The sequence below is a fragment of the Eleutherodactylus coqui genome, chromosome 7 (assembly GCF_035609145.1).
Source record: "Eleutherodactylus coqui strain aEleCoq1 chromosome 7, aEleCoq1.hap1, whole genome shotgun sequence".
NCBI classification, from domain to species: Eukaryota; Metazoa; Chordata; class Amphibia; order Anura; family Eleutherodactylidae; genus Eleutherodactylus; species Eleutherodactylus coqui.
The window spans coordinates 161,413,786-161,436,449 of NC_089843.1; the positions used below are offsets into that span (position 1 = coordinate 161,413,786).

The 22,664-nt window shown below is 41.5% G+C and overlaps 1 protein-coding gene across 1 annotated transcript in view; it reads right to left on the reverse strand.

The window, feature by feature from the left end:
- ARHGEF38 (Rho guanine nucleotide exchange factor 38) overlaps positions 1 to 22,664 on the reverse strand; it is a 69,149-nt gene that overhangs the window by 39,399 nt on the left and 7,086 nt on the right. Inside the window, exons 2-3 of the mRNA XM_066573915.1 lie at positions 2,842 to 3,029; positions 230 to 353 (exon numbers count right to left, since the gene is read on the reverse strand). Coding sequence (XP_066430012.1) covers positions 230 to 353; positions 2,842 to 3,029 — 312 coding nt within the window. The remainder of the gene's footprint in view (positions 1 to 229; positions 354 to 2,841; positions 3,030 to 22,664) is intronic.

The following is a 22,664-nucleotide window of genomic DNA, read 5'->3' on the forward strand; positions in this document are numbered from 1 at the left end:
ATTGTGAAAGAATAAACTTTTTTCCAAGCATTTGTGTGAAAAAGCCCTCATTATTATACATGAAGTCATGAATGTAATGGCATTGAGTACTAGGGTTACACTGCGCATAATAGGGTGTCTCACCAAGCAGAGTTCCTTTGTGTAGTGAAACCTAGAAGCTGACACAAGATCAGTGCCGCATAAAAATAGATACCTATTGCATAGTCAAAGAAAGCAAATGTTTAAGTACCTATCACTTGCAGCTCTGGCTCCACATCTGTTGTGGCTTCTTCCAACAGGGACACCATTTTGGCCGATATCTGACAGACGGACTCAATGTTACTGAATAGTGCATCCACATCAAAGCGTTCTGACTGCAGAAGAAAGATCCACAAAAGAGGTTTATTAATAATATATTATACATTGCTTACTTGTAGCTTGTATTGAAGTTGCACCTAGAAGGCCTATGGTTAATTAAGGGATCATATAATACTACTGAGAATACAAAACTGACACAAGTTAAAAGGCTTGCGCAACTCTGAAGACCCTGATAAAGGCCCATTATGGGCCAAAGCGTAGTCTACCATTTTAAGAAGACTATGGAGAAATAAAGGTTTTTGAATTTTATATCTACTCCTGTCTATGCTGCCACTTCCATTCACTTCTTCTAACCTCAGGATAAGTCATCAATAGCTGGTTGGTGGCAGTCCCCCACCTTGAACCTTGCTGATTAGCTGTTCATTAGGCTGCTTGAGCATATGGAGCTGGAAGCAGATAGCTCTGTACACTTTGCAGGGACCCAATATGGTATTGCAGGCACAACTCCTATCCACTTCAATGGGAATTGCGCCTACCATACCATGCTGGGCTACTGCAAAGTATAAAGAGCTGTCTACTTCTAGCTCCACACACTGACCAAGAAAACTTCTGATCGGTGGGCGTCATGGGTGGCAGACTCTTGCCGACCAACTATTGATAACCTATCTTGAAGATAGGTCTTCAATCTTCAGAGCTATACTGTACAACCCCTTAAGCCAAAGATGGGTCACATGTTCATGGCCTGGAAAGTATAGAAAAGTCATAATAATTCATTGGAGGTAGGTCAAATCATTAGGTGTCTCATGAAGAAGCTGATGTTGAATGGTGAAACTGAAGTTGGTCATCAGATTATATTTAGTTATTGATAAATGTACTGTTTTTTATTTTGAAAGTATATTAACTGAATCAGATATCTAGGCTAATTAGTGGGTTCTGACCTGTGGGACCCCCACTAATACTGAGAACAAAGGAACTGAGTTACCTCTGCTTTTCTCCTGCATTTCAGTATTCCAATATATCCACTGTCCAGGGGACTGCAAAACAGCTTCATTCAATATGATATGTTTCCATGCACAGCAGTGGATGATAGTGTCACTGTGCAGGAAAAACCTGTGAGAGAGCCATATCTCTCTTTATTATGAGATGGAGGACCAGACAGTCAGATCCCCCCCCCCCCCCACACACACACTTTTTATGGTGGAAAAAAAACCCTTTTGAGATTATCGCATCAGAACAGATCACTCCAGTTAAACCACCCCCCAATCCTGGGACAATCATAGAATGGTAAAGTTGGAAGGGACCTCCAGGGTCATTGGGTCCAACCTCCTGCTCAGTGCAGTAATCTGAATAATCCCAAGCAGATGTCTGTCCAGCCTTTGTTTGAAGACTTCCATTGAAGGATAACTCACCACCTCCCATGGTAACATGTTCCACTCATTGATCACCCTCACTGTCAGAAAGTTTTTTCTAATATCTAATTTGTGTCTCCTCCCTTTCAGTTTCATCCCATTGCTTCTAGTCTTTCCTTGTACAAATGAAAATAGGGGTGATCCCTCTGCACTGTGACAGCCCTTCAGATATTTGTAGACCGCTATTAAGTCTTCTTTTAGCCATATCATTTGCAACTTTGCTAGAAGAATCGTCAATGATTTTTACTACAGAATTTAATGGACAACTAGGTAATACATGATTGCATTGTGTCCCAAAGGGTCAGAGCTGCCCTTTGCAGTATTTGTCTACTCTGGATATTATAGCGATGATATAAAAAGTGGTTCTCCTGGTGTGATGATTACCTCAACTCTCCTTACTTTTACAAATGTATGGGGTGAAGATTGAGCTGCATTAATAATAGCAAAGTCTTTTTAGGTTAAACTGGGATTTAATTGATTGCTGAAATCTACATTTACATCTTTTTGACATTTTTATACATAAGTAAAATGAATAATGTATGCTGTTTACTGTTCTTTATTACACTGCGCAAATCTGCACCCTGATGCATTTTCTGTGACCACAGTGATACTCAAGATTAACTGTGCTGTAAAATGTGCAGAAGAGAAGTGTAAGAGTCACCTTTTCGTACTTACAAGTTTCTTAAAAGTAAACCAAAGACAAAGCAGCAAGAAAATACTTGGTCATTATTCTGTGGGTTATTATGTGACTATAAAATGGATTATTAAGGGTCGGTTTACACCAAAAAATGATCGTTTGAGTGAACGACTGATGTCAGAGCTTGTGCAACCTGTTTACACTGGTAGATGGCTTGTTGAAATGAGAAGTTGTTCAGTCTTTCACATTGACTGTATAAGTTAATGAGAACGACTGAATGAACCCTGTTTAAACTGAAGGACAAGTGAACGAGTCAATGATGATTTTTATGCTTGCATAAAATAAACAACAGGAGAAAAGTGAACGATTCTCGTTAGTTGTTCAGTTGTTGTTTGTGCTTAGACTGAACAATTATCGTTCACTTGCTTGTTTGAACGATTTTTGGAACGATAATTGTTCCATATCAGAAGGCCTTGATTGGGAAGAAGCATTACTCACATGGTGTTGTCGGAGTGGCTGGACGACCTCTCTGATGCAGAGCTCCAGGTCAGTCAGATAATCTTTTTCTGTCTGTATCAGCTCGGCGATAATTTTGGCCCTCTTTTCCATCTTCCTCCTCCGGAGCTCCTCTGGGTCTTGTATTGGTGAGGTTGGAGCTGATGCTGCAATACTAGGTGCCATTTTTTCTGTAAACAGCATAGAATATAAAATCAGCAAAAACAAACCCTAGTATCAGCTTATTTGGACCAGTGTGCTGGGCCTGCTTTACTTTAACATGTATGACATAGCAATTTGATATGCTATGAGGCTGGAATCACACATGCCATTTTTGTGGAAGTTTTCTTGGTGCAGTTTTTTTTTTTTGGCTGAAGCCTCGAGCAGATGCAAAGCAGTGGGAAATATAAAGTAATGACGTCTCCTTCCTGCTGGATCCACTTCTGGTTTTGTAGCAAAAACTGCAGGTATGATTCCAGTCTAGGGGAACACATACATGTAGCAGAAATGCCACATATTTTCCACGGCGGACAACCTAGGAAAACTAGGTCAAAATCCACTCCACTGGTGCAGATTTTGGTGCGGATCCACAGCAAACTTGACCCCTTCTATTGAAAGGGTAAAATCAGCTGCTAAACTGCACCAAAAATTTTAAGCGGTTTTTGATGCAGCTTTTGCCACTGATTGTTCGTGTATTCGTACCCTAAAGGTTTGGAGTGGAACACTGAGATCCCAAGTGAATCTGGGAGTGGGTTACTGATTCCCCTATCATAAAACATCTTTGATCACTTTCTATGAGGGTCTATGACAGATTTGAATTAGAGTGACTGTTCCAATATGTCCAACTCTCCAATGTGAATTAAGGATTTGCAACCACCATCCTCAGGACTTGTATAGATCCCACTCTTTGGACTCCACCGATCAGACACTCATTTCATTTCAAACTCTTAGGAGGGCGACAGGCTGTAGTTCCTGTCAGCCATCCCATTAACGAACTTTGCCGTTAACCTTTCCCAAGACTGTAGGCTGCTTACAGGGAACAATAGATTGCATATCAGAGAGTTAAACAGGTTTTTTCAGTTTTGCGACTTTTTACTCATACAATTGTATCCAGCCTAGGCAATCATTTGCGAGCTGAAAAATGGGAGCTGTGCCTTTATTACCAACCAGAGCTGCTGTAATCTGTATGGAGTTGTCAGCTTCCATGACCGTACACACTGACAACGGGCCGGATAACAGCTGATCACCCAGGATCATGAGCAGAGGACCCCTGAAGATCAACTAGTGATGACTTATAATGAGGATAACTTTAAGGGTTCATTTACTTTTTCTCCCCACATAGTGGATATTTACTCAATGTGATTAATAAATCACATGAGCAGTACAACTGTTTTTGTGTTAAAAGTTTAGTTTGACTATTTTTATCTATAATTGTGAGTTTCAAATGGTCTGATGATCAGGCAAAACTTTTTGTTTATTGGGTGATCGCATCTTTTTTGCGACACAAAAAGGTCATCGTTGTAGTAAATTTCCCGATGTGATTATCATAGGAAGACAGAATCTGCAGCAGTATTTTTCCATATGGAGGCCACCCCAATATTTGCAGCAGAAATGCACGGTTCAGCTGCGGATTTCGCCCGTAGATTTGTACTTGTCGCAGATTTTCAGTGGGTAAACATGCATGTAGACTTTCTAATACGTAATCCGTGTCAAAAAGTGATGCGATATAAACTATAGTGGAAAATCCCTTTTAAAAGCAATGAGACAATTTAGGGCGCAGATTTCCCTGTAGATGTGATGCGTCAAATCAACGAAAAAATCACCATGTGAACATACTCTTCAATATACATATTTTTAGATTTTGGATGTAAACAACAATAGGCGAAATGGTAAGAAAGAGAAAGTCAAAGTATATCAAAAAGTTACATAACTTAAAAGGATTGTCCTGTGTTTTATTTCTTTTCTTGTCTTATATTTACTGATGTACCAAAGTTTAACTTAACTGTGATAACTTGTTGCAATAAGTTATCTTGACACAAAAAAACATTGAAAAGTGATTGAAAAGGCAAATTAATTGTGACGGAACTGTTCAGTTATATTTTACTACAACTGTAGAACAAGAAATGATAGAATTTTCTAATATACATGTATCTAAAATTCAGCTCACATAACTTTTCTTCCCTAGCTGCACAGTGGAATGATATAGTACATGGGCCAGTCAGTGTTCTGTGCAGATACGTAAAAAAGGGATGTGATCGACATTTTACATACATGTACATTAGAAAATTGTAGAATTTTCCAGAACTAAATAAAAGCAATAAAAACTGGAAGAACCTTTAAAGCTTCATTTACATAAAACTGAAAAGCTCCTTTAAATCCCCTCCTTTTAAAAAGTGAGAGTTCTCGTAGTTGATACCTGTGACTAGCTAACTGAAAAGGTGGTGGTAAGTAGCCATTAAAAGGCATTAACAACTGAGGAATCTCACTTTTTATCTGCTGTACAGTATATTAGTACCAAAGTTGTCATTAACTGTTTCTTTTGTGGCTCTAAATAAATTGTATCGGGTTTATACAAACATCTTCATATAATATATTCAGAATAGCCATTGACAAAGCTGAGTTAAAAAGGTTGTCGGGGACTTTGCACATTTTTTTCTATTGATGATGACCAATCATCAGGATAGATTAATAGATGATCATCTGGGATCCATGCCAATCAGCTGATTTCCCGCCAGTGTTATCAACATGGTCAGCGCTGGAAGAAGAATTCTATAGGAGCCGTGCCTGCAATATCAACCCAGGCCACTGCACTATGCACAGTGCAGTCTACTTCCTGCCCTGTCTGTGCTGATAGTCGCTGCGCGAATAAGCTGATTAGCGGGATCCCTAGAGGCAACCTGTTAGAAAGAGGGTTACCACTGGGGGCACCAGTGTCCGGTCTGTGCAGGCTGCTTGTCCTGGCGTGGCTGGGACCTGGGCTGGCGGCTCTGTCCCACTCTCATGGTCGGTTGCGGCGGCGCGTCTCGCACCCTGCGTGGGCACGCCGGCCTGCTGGCCCGCTGGTCAGCCACACGGTGCTCGGGTGAGTGCGCGCCACCAGGGGATGGTGCTTTTATAACTCCCTCCAGTCATCAGGTGATTGTCCCTGCCCCACTGGGCAGGGTAGGTCTGCATTTAAACCCTGCTGGCCCAAACTCCTGTGCCAGTGTTTGTTTTGGAATTGTTCTGGCAACAGCTGCATTCTTAGACCTGACATTAGTGTTACGACCTCTGCTTGTTTCTGACTGCTCCTGCCTTACGCCTTTGTATCTCGATTGTGTTTTTTGGTTTGACCTTGGCGTGCTCTGACTCTGCTTCTGTTTCTCCCTCTGGTACCTTCGCTTGTGACCATTGGTTTTGACCCTGACTCTTTTCTGACTATTCTCCGGTTTGCGCATCGGTTCCTCGTCGGCTCACGGTTCCCACCTGTCAGCCTCCCAGTCTCTTCTTCCTGGGGTCCCTGACACTAGCGCAGCGTAGGGACCGTCGCCCAGCGGTCGCCCAGGGGGGCAAGTAGGTAGGGACACCGGAGAGGGCTGGCTTAAGGATCCCCAGCCCATCTGCCCTGGCCAGCCCTAACACAACCTCCCGCTAATCATCTATTGATGACCTATCCTGAGGACAGGTCATCAATAAAGAAAAACGCCCAAAGTCCCGGATAAGCCCTTTAAGCTCAACAATGATGAATTACACACCTGCATACAATATATCGTGCTTCTACATTTACCAATTTCTGTTCATCCTTGGTGTGAAATAAGGGTGAAATTTTATCTTTTACAGAGGGTACAGAACACATAATGATGTAGACACAATGTTAATGCTTCGGATAATTAGCTTATACTAAAGCATGAAGTATAGGTGGAAGCTACGGTTCGGCTTTGGAAGGTATTTACTGTGGAAATAAAGGTGTAATGCTGAAAGCTATGTCCTGGGGCGATGTGAGCTCATGTTTTCCTACACGGCACACAAGATCTAAACCCACCTTTTATTTTTGAGTCATCCAACATCCTAGTCACACAAATAAATGTATCTTATGCTATGCTCTTAAACAAACCCATGGAAATATATAAGACTGCAGGGAAGAAAAGTCCAAACACATCAGATTATTGGGTTCTGCTTTGCCTCTGACATATAGAGAAACAAGTGCTTATAGAAAGGCGAATGACATTTACTGCATATTTATGTAAAAATAATTAGGTTCCACTTAAAATACATACAAAATTATTATTTAGGGCTGAAAGAATATTTAGCCCTTCTTCTAAGTTTCATTTAAACGTTTCAATTGCAATGGTCAGTAACTTGTCATACAACTTGTGCTTCTGTGATAGCCAGTGTGATACCTAGCCAAGGTGCACATTAATTTATTTACCTAAAATTACGTTTTTATGCTCATAAATCACTCTAAAAGTGATGGCCACTAGGTGGTCTCCCTTCCTACTAGAAGCTGTCCACTGCTGACTCTCAGCTGATTGAAAGGAGACATGGAGAAGTTAGAACAGGAATGGGGAAGGGTGGTTTGTCATTGTGCTCATTGAAATGTATAGAGAACAGAGCAGATGGAAGGAAGAAGAGACTAACACAGAATGCTACAAGCTAATAGTAAGTTACTTTTTACTGTGTTGTAGCTATAAAAATCACATATCCACTGCTCAGTCTCACTGTACCCTGTTCTCTAACATGATTTCCTGTCTGTGTGAATTAAAGACATTTAGAGAGCAGGAACTGCAGCTCTCTGTGTACAGTCTACAGAACACAGCACACATAGTGCAGCAGCAGCTCCTCCCACCAGTCCTGAGAGGATTGAGAATCAGATGTACATCCTGCTGAGGGGGAAATTGGGAAAAATACAGCATAGGAGTATACAATGATCAGGAGTAATGTTATTTCTCATGTACATGCACAGCAACGTATTCTGAAAAGTAATCTAAAAAGGTAGGTATACTTTAAAGGGGTTATCCAGTTACTATCTGAAATTTTAATGATAGGTGCACATGGGTTAACCCTTTGCAATCCAATTTTGGATTCAGGGTTTCCTAGGGAACTCTTTCTACCATTTTACAATGGTGCCATCTGCTGGCTACAGCCAGTACTGCAGTATGTGACATGCTGTAGAGGCCCCTGACAACAGAGAGGCCAGTAATATACAGTAAGAATACCCTGCTGGACGTCTTTCAGTATCGCAGCTGTACAGTCTTAAATCAGAATGTTGGAAGACGTCAGACAGTGGATTGGAAAGGGTTAAAATAACAAATTCAGCAGTACGAATCCATCCACAGCCTTGGTGATTCAGCATTGCAGCCCCATGGTCTTGGTTTTTGCTGTCAAACAGACACCATATCAACAATGAAGTGAATCAGATGCCACAGTGTCACCATCCGCTCTTCTGGTATCAGCACTCACATCCTGGGCATCATAATGCCAAGAGTTCAGAATGCTAAGGCTGTGGCCTCTGATTGGCTGCAGCAGTCACATGGTGTCTGTTTGACAACAAAGATTAGGATGACCGCAAAGCTACTGCCCTGAATCACTGAGACTGAGGACAGGAACATACTGATGGATTCGTTATTTTACCTGATGTGCAACTGCCATTAACATTTAATTTAGTAACTGGACAATCCCTTTAAGCCTATTTTTTGTAACATGCCTTCTAAGCAGTTACTTATATACCTATATTTACTATTATGAGGTGAAGAAAAGCTTTTGTACTAAGTCATTTTAACTAGGACTGAATAAACTACAACTTGCAACACCCTGGAAGAACAACAAGCTTTTTAAGGACTAATGCCCACGGTTGGATTTCTGTCGCATTTTACATGGCTGAAATCTGCGGCATTGCCCTGGAGCTATTAGGTTGTATTGAACCTAATAGCTCAATGTTCACGCTGTGGAATTCCACCGTAGAATTCCGCAGCGTGAAAGAAAACGCGGCATGCTCTATTTGCTGCGGGAGTATATGCGGCCATCTTCCATTGTAGTCAATGGACGCCAGCTGTCACGCTATACTTCCCGGAAGTATCGCGTGAATACGCATCCCCGCCCACTGCTGGCCGCGTTATCTGACACTGCTGGCGTGTCACGCGCTGTACACCGGCCCTCCTTGCAGGCCATGTACAGCGGATCCGGAGTGGTAAGTATGGGGGTTTTGGTGGGGGCCATGGCAGATTCCGCTGCGATATTCCGCTGTCGGAGTCCGTCACAGCCGTGCGCATGACCTCTTATTCCGGTCTTTCTCTATGTTATTGTAGATTATTGTGGAGCTGAAGAAATAAACTCTGTCATTGCCTGCTTGGTTGTTTCTTTGTGAATTAACTTCTTAAAGAAAATGTATCTCCAATAGTTTTTTACTAATTAAAAACAGATAGTAAAACATTTAGCATTTTTCGAATTTGTTTTTATTTTCTGATTGTAGTTTTTTTTTTCTTGTATTGTCTGTACATGACAGTAGTGGCGGCCATCCAGTCTGAGCTGCAGTTAACAGCATTTAGAGATGTTTTACAGCAGAAATCATGGACCATTCCCACAATGGACAACTGGAGACCCATTGACTCCTGCGGAAGAATGTTTTAGGCATGTTCTGTGACTTGTGCAGAGGTCATTGTATAGAGCAGGGGAGTAGATAAGCTGTGACATCATCTATTGTGAATGGTGGATTCAGAGGAGAGATGATCCTCCTGTGTAAAAGCACCCGTGTGAAATGGGCGTTAGTGGTCAGTGTGAGTATTAGGACTGTTTAAAATATAGATCATGACATCAAAAATAAAAACACAAAAAATACTTGAAAAAATGTTTAATAGAAAAACCTGAGTTATACAATCGATTATTTTCTGATGACACATTTCCATTAATATATACAGAGGACTGAGGAAGCATAGCTACAAGGAATTACTGTACACTGCAGGGATAAAGCACTGTTGAAATACTCAATGTTTAATAGATGATAATCACCTGCTATAGCTATCTATCTATCTATCTATCTATCTATCTATCTATCTATCTATCTCCATATCTATTTATCTATCTATCTATCTATCTATCTATCTATCTATCTATCTATCTATCTAATATCTATCTATCTATCTCATATCTATCTATCTCATATCTATCTATCTATCTCATATCTATCTATCTCATATCTATCTATCGCATATTTATTTATCTATCATATATTAATTCTATTGCTCACAGAGTGACTGCATGACTCATGCAAAAAAATAATGATATGCATTACCTATCATGTAAGTAGTGAGTATACTTCATACATGTTGAAACAAATATTTGGTGCTTATGTTATTTCCTCTTATTTGAGATTTGTGCCATTAAAAACAATATACAGTAATTCCCCTTAATTAATTCACATTTATCATATTTCCAAAATAACTGATAGAAATCTTCATTGCGCAATGATGACTAATACTGCACAGTAAACTGGTTACATCTGCAGACAACTTTCACTAAAATGTCTTTTAATCCTGTCTGTCTTTTTAGCCATCCTAATGTCGTGACTACTTGTCTGTTATTGTGCTATCTGCAAGAGGGACAGCTATGACAAGATATGCCATTAAATGGCAAGGCGCATAAAGAGTCTGATGGTGTACACAATCATGATTAGCCTACACCAAAGACGACACGGGGCTCCATAGCAAAAACTTAAATGGGCCCCCATTATGGTGCCTATTTTGCCACCCCACCCAGAACAGGAGGGTCTAGTGATTGTTTCCCATTCCATGCCCTTTAAAATGGCCCTTTGGGACAGTTCTCTACCTTCTTCTTTGCTTAACAATGCAGTTCCACTTTTGAGTAAGGTCCTGTTTCTATATATGTCCTCACTGATGATGACTTATCCGTTCAGTCATTGCCGACTTTCGGCCACCTTGTGGATTAGCATACGCCATGCTTCCCTGTCTTTGGCCGCTTCCTTCATATTTTCCACAGTCATGTTCATGTCAACCTTGATTGAGTCTAGGCAGTATGTTCTTTGGCGTCTTCTTCTTCTGGACCCACTGACTGTGCTGAGCATTAATGTTGTTTCCAGAGAATTGGCTCATCTGACATGACCAAAGTATGAAAGCCGTTTGGTGATTTTGCTTTCTAGTGATACTTTTGGTCTGACACGGTCTAAGATCGCCTTATTTGTGACCATCTCTGTCCAAGGTAGGTGCAGCATACGCCATCAGCACCACAGCTCAAAGGCCTCCACCCTTCTTCTATCTAATTTCTTGAGTGTCCAGCTTTCGCTGTCCTCACTACCTAGTAGTGGGGAAAAAAGGGATAGTGCAACCAGAGCTCGGGCCCCCTCTCTCCATGGGCCCCATAGCAGTCGTATGATCAGCCCCTGGCCTACGCACAAATACTAACACTCTCACAAAAAGAAAAAAGTAATATATACAGATGCAATAAACTATATTGCTTTAGTCGGGTATCCTTTACCCATGACAACTTTTTGATCCGGTATGTGGCTTATCTAACCCAGCTCATTTAACATCTCCAATGTTCCAGTGTTCAGTGGTAGAAATATATACTTAAACTCTTTGAATTATCTATTGTTTTAGACTAAACTACATAGGAGATTTCACACAAAACCGAAGTTGCTATAGCAATGTGGCAGATCAAAGCAGTTGAATGGGAAGTAGCATCTAGAAATTATTGCTGACAATCTGCAATCACCGAAACACATCTTCCACATAAGGAAATTGTCAGTTATTGTAGTTAGATGGGATTTGTAATACATATTTTAACATAATTTCGAGATAGATATCTTTATGTATTGTTATGCGAAAATGAGCTAACAATTGTGTCTCCCGAGCTCCGAAGAATGCTGAGAGCATTATCTTAGAGGAGCAAGACCGTTCGATTTGTTGGCATTTCGGCCTGTTTCTATTTGTAGCCAAATTCAAAACAAATTATTATATTGCTTTTTTTGTACTTATTTTGCCCTGTGGTTTAAGTAGTTGAACCAAGAAGAAGTTAAGAGCAATTCTGATTTGAATTGTTATGGAATGTCAAAGATTTGGGGGTTTCGAGAGTAATAAAAAAAAGCTATCAACTGGGATTTTTGTTCAGATTTATATATCATTGCTCAACAGTGAAAACAATGGGCACAGCCGGGGCTCACGGTTCACACAATTGCTTAGACGTCTGGTTCTCCAATTTACATGGCTTGGTCCATGCAGAAATCAACGATCAATACAAATCTCAGCTCCCCACCCTGACCTATAGGAAGGATATACCTGCATGTTAGCCTAGATATTTGCTACTGGCTGTGGTTATTACACTAGCTCTGATAATTAAATACCGTATTGTTCCCTCTATAAGACGCACTCCCCTCTTAGAGGCAGAAAATAGGGAAAAAGTAATTTTTTTATCTCACCCAGGGACAGTGAAGGGGATAGTACCAGACGACGAAGCAGAAGGAGCGGCAGAGCTCTGAAACACCGGAGCTCCGTGACAGCGGCACTCGTGTACGGGCCAAGGAAGGGAAGAATCTGCGGGGGAGCAGCAGCAATTCCCAATGGCACTCACCATCAATCAGTGGTACGAGTAAATGATTGCGCGTTTGCACGATCGCAAGTTTGTTTGTGTGACCGCGATTTGGTTCACACGATCGTGCGTTAAACTCGTCATTGCGCCAGAAACCTTGAATTTTGGTACGTTTCCTCTATAAGACACACTTGCTTTCCCCCCCTATTTTGGGGGTAAGAAAAGTGCGTCTTATAGAGTGAAAAATAGGGTAGTATCCTAAAAGTTGAGCTAACACTGATTAGAAGTGATTATAAGGTCTAGAGTAGTAATACACATCCATCTAGTTGTATAATGTTTCACGGCCTGATATCGCGCTCGCCCAGTGTGTAGGAAGCCTAAGATTTGTACAGCACACCTTCCGCACTGGAAATGGCACCAGATTTACGCTACAATGACTTATACTGCTTCCGCATCACATACCCTGAATGGAGATTTCTGATTGGATGATTAGAAATCTTCATTTCAACCACCCCAATGTTTGGAAAGTGGTGCAGGATTTTTTCTGAGCTCTACATATTGGCTCTGTCATAATGATGTTAAGGTCCATCTGTGTAGATGGATCTATCACATAGACAAATCAGTCAAAAACAGTACGTATATTTTGTCAGGGGTGGCACAATGATCACTTGGTTTCCCCCACCACTATCACTCTCTTCTATCAGCCATTTGCCTCTAGAGGGAAACACTAATTCTTTACAGAAGTCACCTGCCATGTAGTAGGCATCTATTCCTGTGCGATGGGCACAGTTTCTATATCAATGGGCATTCCCCTCTAGTGCTCATTAGCCACCATTAGCTACAGAATTAAATTGAAAGCGTCCCCTTTGATATGACTTCCCCTAAGGAACTGCCTATCTTCCGTACCCCTTGTTCCTGCCTTGTATTTGGCATATTTTATCTCAATAGATGTCAAAAAAACAAATACAAAATAGATCTGCTTATAAAGGAAGAAACTACCTAAATTATGGAGGAGTTTACAGCGCAAAATTAAAGCTATTTTAGTAGTTTATATCATAGAAAACAATAATAAATACAAACATATAATACATAGAAAGAAGCACGAAGGGGCTAGATGTCAAAACCCAATACTGCAGACAAAGAAGCAAAGCCTGAATGACAACAACAGCCTACCAAAAGGTGAGACATGATGGCAGACATAAGTGGCACCAGGGGCAGAAAATTCCTGAGGCACCCGCTATGGTAAAATACTGGAGGGCATACCTGAAGTTGGATAGACCCCATTATAGTCAATGGGGTCTTTTTGGGGCTTCTTGAGTCTGTCATAATCTCAATCCGGAACTTCCAGTTTTTATGTTGATTGACTCCTAGGACAAAGCTGAAAAACAGCCTAAGGCCGCCTGCAGACGGGCGGAAATTCTGCGGCGGGATTTCCCATGGAATTTCCACCCCTGGAAGCTGCCATAGGATTGCGTTAACAAACGCACTCCTATGCAGACGTCCGCGATTTGGCCGCGCGAAATCTCGCGCGGCAAACAAATCGCGGCATGCTCTATTTCTGTGCAGGGCTCGCACATGAAAGAGCCGGGGCCGCGGGAGCAGGTGAGTGACACGCTGCTCTCTGCAGACGCTTGGGTCGGGTCCCGCTGCAAGAATTCTCGCAGCCGGATCCGACCCGGCCGTCTGCAGGTGGCCTAAAAGTTATCTACAGATAAACAAGCTACACGTATGCTGAAGGGCACTCTGGTAGCATAGATTGGTCAAACTGGGCGCAAACTAGTCCACAGATATGGCTTGTGTGTAAAATGTTATCTTCTGTCTGATCAAACAAATACATTAAAAGAATACACAAATGCAGTAAAGACCGTTTGACACGGAACGATTATTGTTCAAAAAATCATTTAAACGACTGAACGCTAATTCGTTCACTTATCATTCATTGTTTATTTCATGCAAGCATGAAAATCATCATCAGCTCGGTCATTCAGTCATTCTCATTCACTTATACAGCGAATGTGGACGATTTGGTAAGCAAACGATTTATCTGCCTGTATAAATAGGCTGCATGAATGAACTCGTACGTCGTTTGCTCATTCCAACGATACATTGTTAGGTGTAGAAGCACCCTAACATGAGATTAGCCGCACCGAAGGACACTTACATGAACATGTTTTTAGATCGAACGATTATCATTTAAAAAATCGTTCAAATGAGCGAAAGTGAACAATAATCGTTTGGTCTAAATGTGAGCCAATGACTGATTGACGACCAAGGATCGTTCACTTTAGTTTGTTGTTCATTGTATGCAGGCAGAAAAATAATCGCTGGCTCATTCGCTTAGCGTTTGGTTAAAATAGCGCTCGTTCAGTCCTTCTCAATCATTTATATAGTGAATGTGAAAGACTGAAGATTCTCATTTGAATGAGCCAACGACGTATCTGCCTGTCTAAACCGGCTGCGAGCGAGTTAGTGGTGACGTCAGTCACTCATTTAAACGACAATTAGCTTGTCTATAAAGACATTACTGCCCCTTTTACACTGGACGAGAATGGAACGATTCTCATTTGCCCGAGGGAACGAGCTGGTGATGTCATCACCAGTCGTTGGCTGTATTGAAACTGAACAGTTATCATTCAGTTTCACTCGTTTTAACGTTTTTCCCAATGGTTCAGTCTAAATGCAGCATAAGATGGAGATGAACAGACTCTGTTATCTGTGACCTCCATCTGTTTGTCCTGTGCTACATACAAGTTAAGCCTGTACTAGCTCTATTAGCTCATCCTCCTTGCTTGACCAGTTTGGGTATATTTGGATATATGGGTGGACAGAATGTTTCCCACCAACTCTGTTTACTGTACATATAGCAAGATGCAAATATCCTCCCTTGGTACACACTTTACAAACACAACAGGAACCACTATGTCATCTCTGTGTACGGAGCCCTGCAATAAATACATCAGTGATAGAAAGTTACTTGTGCGCCTCGCCAGCTCATAAAAACTAAGAACATTTGCGGTAACATGATACACGCATCATATTTCATATCTGTTGTCAACAGAGCAGCAGCCCTAGTGCAATAATTAACCTCTGACTCGCCGTAATTTGTATATTTATATTGCCCCATCACTTTCCCATCATGAAAGCATGGATAATTTGGGTTGAATGTACCTTTTGGGGGGTTTTTTGTTTCTCCTCAAGCAGTGTCGTAGGTAGGCTTGATGAGAACTGCTCTTTTTTCCAAGCTTCCCCAAAGGCCGGGCGCAAACAAACATGTTTGTATTACATATTACGCTGCATAATACGCGGTGAGTGACGTCAATGGCAGAACATTCATTTTCTATATGTCATATAGCCCAAGTTCACCCTTGAATAAGCTTGTGAAGGTGAAACATGTTGGGGGGGGGGGCTATTGTGTCTTGGTTTTTAGTTTCAGGTTTTTGCTAGTGGTTTGTGTGTTACCTGGTTAGATCCTGGAGTACCTCCTTGTTTGTTAATCCAGTGAAACAGATCCCGTCACTATTGAGTCCTTAAATATAAGAAACAATGGTCTGTGTATCACATTACTTAATTCCCTTAAAACCCTGGGGTGTATGCCATCGGGACCCTTTTTTTTTGTCCATTTTAATCCTTTTAAGGCGGCTCCAAACTACTTTCTGGGTTAGACTGATGACATTTAGTGGAGAGTTTACTTTATCACTTTGCATCTCATTTCATTTTCCTCTGTGAATACACTGGAGAAACCCCTATTTAAAGATTTACTTCCTCCTGATCACACCCTCCAATTTCTCCTACATAATTTATTAAAGGGTCAACATTTTCAGAATTAATCTTTTTACTATTTATATAGTTAAAGAACACTTTAGGGTTAGTTTTACTCTCTTTGGCAATAAGTCTCTCTGTCTCCATCTTTGCTGCTTTTATCTGATTTTTACATAATTAATTTTTTTCTCTTTAGTATTTCCACCCATAGAGACTCCACATGTTCATCTCCCTCCCATATATCTTCCTGTAATGTGGGCTTTAAACAGGATTTTGCATAAAGACAAACCCCTCCCCCTTTCTGGCTTTTATGATCTCTTCTGAACAGACTGTAGCATAGAATCACATGCAGACACTTTTACATAAAAAATACATACGTCATATACATGCAATGGGGCATAGGCAGGCATACCTACACACACACCCTCACTCAGAAATACATGCACAACTATGGAGTGCTCAGTTTTTGTGGAGGTGGTGTCTTATAAGCAGCAGGACAGGTATGCAGGCATCATCCCAGGATTGTACGGTTCAGTGGGAGACCAGCCCTAATGACATCACACGCCTCTTCTGCAGAGGACCTGGCTGGGTGAAGTCACAGTCCCCACAATGCTCTGATTGATATGGAACAGTAGACTGACTGCTATTCCGCTCCAACCAACCAAGGGAAACACCAACGCCACTCCGGAACAGCACAGAGGAGGCAGGAAGAGACAGGAGAACAACTGTTGCCCTCCTCCAAATGCATGCGGCAGGGCAGTTCTGTGCTGCCTGTGACTGCTGTGAGTAGTGGCAATACACCTAGCACGTGGGCAGCAAATTGCTGCCCCCCTCGGCAGAGACCAAGGTCCGTGGGAGGTTAGGGGACCCTCCCAAAGGAAAAATGAAAAAAAGAAAAAAAGAACTGGGCCACCTCCTTCCCGCCCGACGCCCTAGGCACTGGACCTCCAAGTACATAATGGCATACGGGCGTTGGAACATTATGCAGACCATTCATAATAGCTTTGTTTTTTCTTGCTTACAGGAAACATTTGCTTATGTTGAAGTGCCTTTTAAATTGGTTTATACACTGTACTAAAAATTTCATCATAAAAGTGGCTTCCTAATAATGCAGGAGACAAGAGCAATGAGCCCAATAATTGGAATAGTTTAATACTTTATAGACGTTATTACCATGAACCTGTTATGCTTCGTTTTAAGTATATAGTATAGTATATGACACTCATTAGTACATAAACACTGGAAGCAACATGTACTGAGAAGTAAGTTCACACCACAACTGTGGGTCAAGTAAGGGTGCATTCACATGGGCAAGTTTTCTGTGGGAGTTTGTGTATTGCGAGACGCACAAAACGCGCACGAAAATAGAACCCATTTTTTTAATAAGTCTATTTTCATGTGCGTTTCACCGATCGCGGCAATGTTGTAAAAGGAGAAAATGCAGCATGTCCTATTGTTTTGCAATAACTTTGAAAACTCATTAATTATGTGCAATGGGCGAGTAAAAAAAAAAAATTTAATTAATTAATTAATTTAAAAAAAATCAAATCTCGTGCACATGTACATTTTTTAAACTTTCCTATATAAAAAAACATTCAATTTTCACACACATAAAAATTGCATGCTCAGCAAAGTGAAGTGATTTTCTAGCAAATCACATGGCACCCACAATAAAAATCGTATTTTCACAAGCACGATATTGGCCCGAGTTTCTCGGACCGATATTGCGCTTGCCTGTTGGAATCCAGCCTTAAGTTGGATTCACACAAGTGAATGTGTATTTGCGCTGAGTGTGCAAATTTGCATTCATAACAGCATTTTTTACTGCACTTTTTGCGCGCGCCAACCATTGAAATAGCCTATTAAGTTCACGATGTGTTGTTTCCTTGCATTTTTTTTTTTGCGTGACGAAATTGCACATGCAAAATACACACAAGGGAACGAATCTATTGAAATCAATAAATTCTATTTTCTACGTATTGTGTGCGCAAATACGTTTTTGTGTGGAAGAGCCCTTAGGCATATTTACTAGGAGAATCTTCCCATGTAGACGTCTGCCAACTATAGACTTTAATATTCAAATGTATGTTAGAAGGGTACAGTCCACTGTGCTAGATTGCAAGAAAAAGTAAGTGAACTAGAGATGAGCGAGCATGCTCGGTTAAGGCAGTTACTCGAGCAAGTATCGCTCTTCTCAAGTAACTGCATACTCGTCCGAGCAAATGCGGGGCGGCGGCGGGGGGGAGAGTGAGAGAGATCTCTTTCTCTCTCCCCCTCACCTCTCCCCGCAACCTCCCGTTCACCCCCGTCGCCCCCCCCCCACATTTGCTCGTACGAGTATGCAGTTACTCGAGAAGAGCGATGCTCCCTTGAGTAACTGCCTTCACCGAGCGTGCTCTCTCATCTCTAAAGTGAACCCTTTGGAATTACCTGGATTTTCCCAATGATTACTAATAAAATGTAATCTGATTGTTATCTAAGCCACAGTTATGGACAAACACAATCTACAGCTTCTATGGAAAGACATTTATTTTCTCATCTCGACTAACACTAGATGAATCTTTACGTTCCAGTTCAAGAAGTTGCTGCAGGATACTAGTGACTGGCATATCTGCGATTGTCAACATATTATTGTACTAATGCTTTATACAATACCTGTCTATGTGCTTTACCTCTGTCAAAAGCAGAAGCGCATTAGTACAGTCATATCCAGGCAGCATGCAAATAGCTTTAAAGAAAGAATGACTGATATTTTCATATATTCCAGGTAATGGTCTGCTTGAAGAGGATTTTGTACAGAGGTTTACAAATGTGAAAAATGAAGTATGATTGTAATATAACTTTGGAACCAGCACAGTTTCCTTATCACATTTAGTTAATCCTTAGCAATTTTTTGGAAGGTACTTTGACAACACCAATTTTAAAGTTCCAAAATGGGTCAGTATTGAAAATCGGCAGGTTTGGGATTGATAAATATGGAAATATCTTTGGTGAATCCATCTGCTGCAATCAAAGTTTCAGCCAAAAATCAGCAATACCATAATCAAAGAGGAAGTTCTAGGAATATTTCATGGAAATGCGGCTTTGGAAAGAAAAAATGTGTGTGTGTATATACATTTTTTTATATATACAGGGGGAATACAAAAAGACAAAAGTACATATATATATATTAGTAATAATATTAATACTTGTAGTATGTAAGCTCGTTGGAGCATGACCCTCAGCTCTATTGTTTACATCAACTGGTTACAACTGATTACTATGTAACCGTGGTTCTGTAATTTTTGTACTTTTGTCTTTCTGTATTCCCCCTGTCTATGTAAGCGCTGCGGAATATGTTGGCGCTATACAGATAAAGATTATTATTATTAATTCTGATATTATTATTAGGAGCTATGCAGGGAAACTTCTATGTCAGAGGAGTTCTGACACTGGATTGGAAAGGGTTAAGGGGGTTGTCCTGTTACTTTTTCACTTATGTTCATTGTAATGTGCAGCATGATTTAGATAGATTGTCCATATAAATTATCTTTTTAAAACCTGGATTTCCTGGTGAATTTAGCCCAATCACATGATCTTTCCTTTATGGTTGTGATTCCCTCCTTCCGGTTAGAGTACCTGGCTTCCAACCAGAGGTGTAACTTGAAGCTCCTGGGCCCCAATGCAAAACCTGTAACAGGGCCTCCAACTGCTTTATTCATAGTACTGGGCTCCCTATAGGGAGAAGAGAGGCCTTGTGGGCCCCCTAAGGCTCCCGGCTGCAACTGCATCCTCTGCATCCCCTATCTGAGATGAACAATCCAATGGGTGGTCCTATCAGTGATTAGCAGCCTTCCCTGTATGCTTATTAGCCTATTACTCCCCACTTCTATGCAAGCCAACCTAAAAAAAACAATCACCCTGAACCAGCCAAACCAAATAACCAATTACTGTGAATCAGGCAACTCAAATAACCAATCACCAGGAATCAGCCAACCAAACAACCAATCACCGGGAATGAGTAAATTCAAACAACTAATCAGGTTGCGAATAGTGTGCATTTGGGGAGTAATATAGATATATGCTCCCTGTATGTAGGGACCACCCATTAGACTGTTCAGCTCAGAATGAGCAGAGATATAAGTAAATAGAATACAAGTTATACTAAATCTCCCCCCATAAAACTATATATTAATCTCCTCCTGTTCTACAACATGATGCCCGCAGTTTGGACAGCATGTTCCAGCTGACAGACTCCCTTTAATAGTAACTTTAGTAGAAGTAATATCTTATAGACTAGGCATCATGCATACGTGTAACACATGCAGTGTCCAAATCCGTGGGATCATACCGTGTCTCCATGTGCTTTCATATGGAAACACTTTGAGGTCTCCTCTCTTGACTTTATACATAACCCTATAGGAAGAAATTATTCCAATGTATGCTATATTATGGAAGCATTCACGCTTACAACAAGGTGATTTATAGAGACTCCACATGGCAACACGTGTCTATGGCACTAAAATTGTAGGTATTCATGCAACCATACCAGCTCTGGGCACATAGCTTCGTTGTGTGCTAGGGGCATTACCATATTATATGTATTATCAGCTGGAGTGATTCTGATAAATGGCGATATCAAATTTCCTACGACTTCCAGGTGATAGACACAAAATATGCCTACTATTCTGCCTGTGCCTACTAGAATATAGTCCTAGGCTGCCTGCAGACGGCCGCGTCGGATCCCGCTGCGAGAATTCTTCTAACGAATGCGGACCCGTGCCCCTGCACAGACCTGCGGCTCACCTGCTCCCGGCGTCTTCTCTGCTGTGTGCCGGCTGCCGCCCAGCCGGCACATGCGCAGAGCGGAGCCGACGCGTCACTAGTGATGTTTTTGTGCGGGCCTCTGCCAGACCCACACAGAAATAGGACATGCCGTAATTTGTGTTCCACGCGTGTTTTTTTACACGGACAAATCGCGGCTGTGTGCATAGGATTGCATTATCCAATGCAATCCTATGGCAGCGGGCACGGGCAGAAATTCTGCGGGAAATCCTGCCGCGGAATTTCCTCCCATATGCAGGAGGCCATAGTCAGAACTGCAACCTGTAACTGTCATGTTTACCCATTATCAACACCATTCTAAAAAATCTGTGAGGCTGCCTTCACAGCTGCAGAGGCGATTCTGTTTCCCTTCTCCGTTAGGGGAGCAGGATAGGGGAATCCCCTGGCCAAATGGATCCATCTTATGACGGAACGGAACAGCGCCAAAAGGACTCCATTGACTATAATGGGGTCTGATTAGCTTCCGCTCAGCTGCCAGGGATTTTACCGGAAGAAAAACCACTGCATGCAGCACTATTTCTTCTGGTATTTCGTGCCGGACCTACGACTGAACCTCCAAACGGAGGTTCCAGCGCACATGTGAGCCCGGCCTAACTTGACATTCCAGTAGTAGCATAAAGTATCTCCAAAAGGAAAACGGAGCCGGTAGTTCTCTAAAAAGGATATGCTTTTCTTTATTAAATAAACTCTGCCATTACTTAAAAAGAAAAAGCTGGAGGACGCGTTTCAACTCGTAACGCCGAGCCTTGGTCACCATTGGAACTTCACATTCCAGCTACTTACGAAACCAAGGCTCATGCGGAGCACAAACTGTAAGCAGAAGAGCCCACCGGTGATTTGGAAACTTGTAATCCTTACAAATGGACCATACAGCATACAGACCACTTGGGGATAGAAAAAGCATTAGAAAAAATTCTAAACTTACTTTATTTCTCTTCAATTGAGTATTAAAAATGACTTGAATGTTCGGGTATAGTAATACAGATCAAGTGTGTTAGCTGGGAAGAATGAAGAGTTTGTTTTTGAAACCACATGGAAACCAAATCCCCAATTCCCAAGCTAATTTGTTGTAAGTTTAGCAAAATCAATTAATTTCCAAGTTCCTTGGCCACACAAGAAATGAGCAAGAAGTATTATCACAGTAAGCAGCTGCAGAATGTATGGGCATATATAGGCATGAGCAATACCGTACAGGGCATATATAACTAGGACAGCCCGTATACAGTATTCATTGTCCTGACTGGATCTGTTACCTATGTATGTTATAGGCCTCCTTCACACGGGCGACACAGCATCGCTGCAAGAAAATCGCAGCAATATCGCATCGCTGCACCGTATGACATCGCTGCGATTTTCTCACAGCAATACTGCGATTTTGTAGCGCTACAAAGTCGCATGTGACGCTACGAAATCACGCGACTTTGTAGCATCTGCTACTGTCAAAGTTGCATTGCATCGCATGCAAACCGCGTTTTCGTGCGATGCAACAGAGAGGAAGACTCCATAGAGAAACATGGGCTACAAAACCTCGCGTGTTGCGGGCATATCACCGGACCTGCAGGGTTTGTGTGTCGTTTTGTAGCATGCCACAAAACATCTCATGTGTGAAGGAACCCGTAGGAAACCATGGGCTTCTCATACATGCGATTTGTAGCATTGTAGCAATGCTACAAAATCGTGCAACTTTGTCGCCCGTGTGAAGGAGGCCATATAGATAATGAGATTAT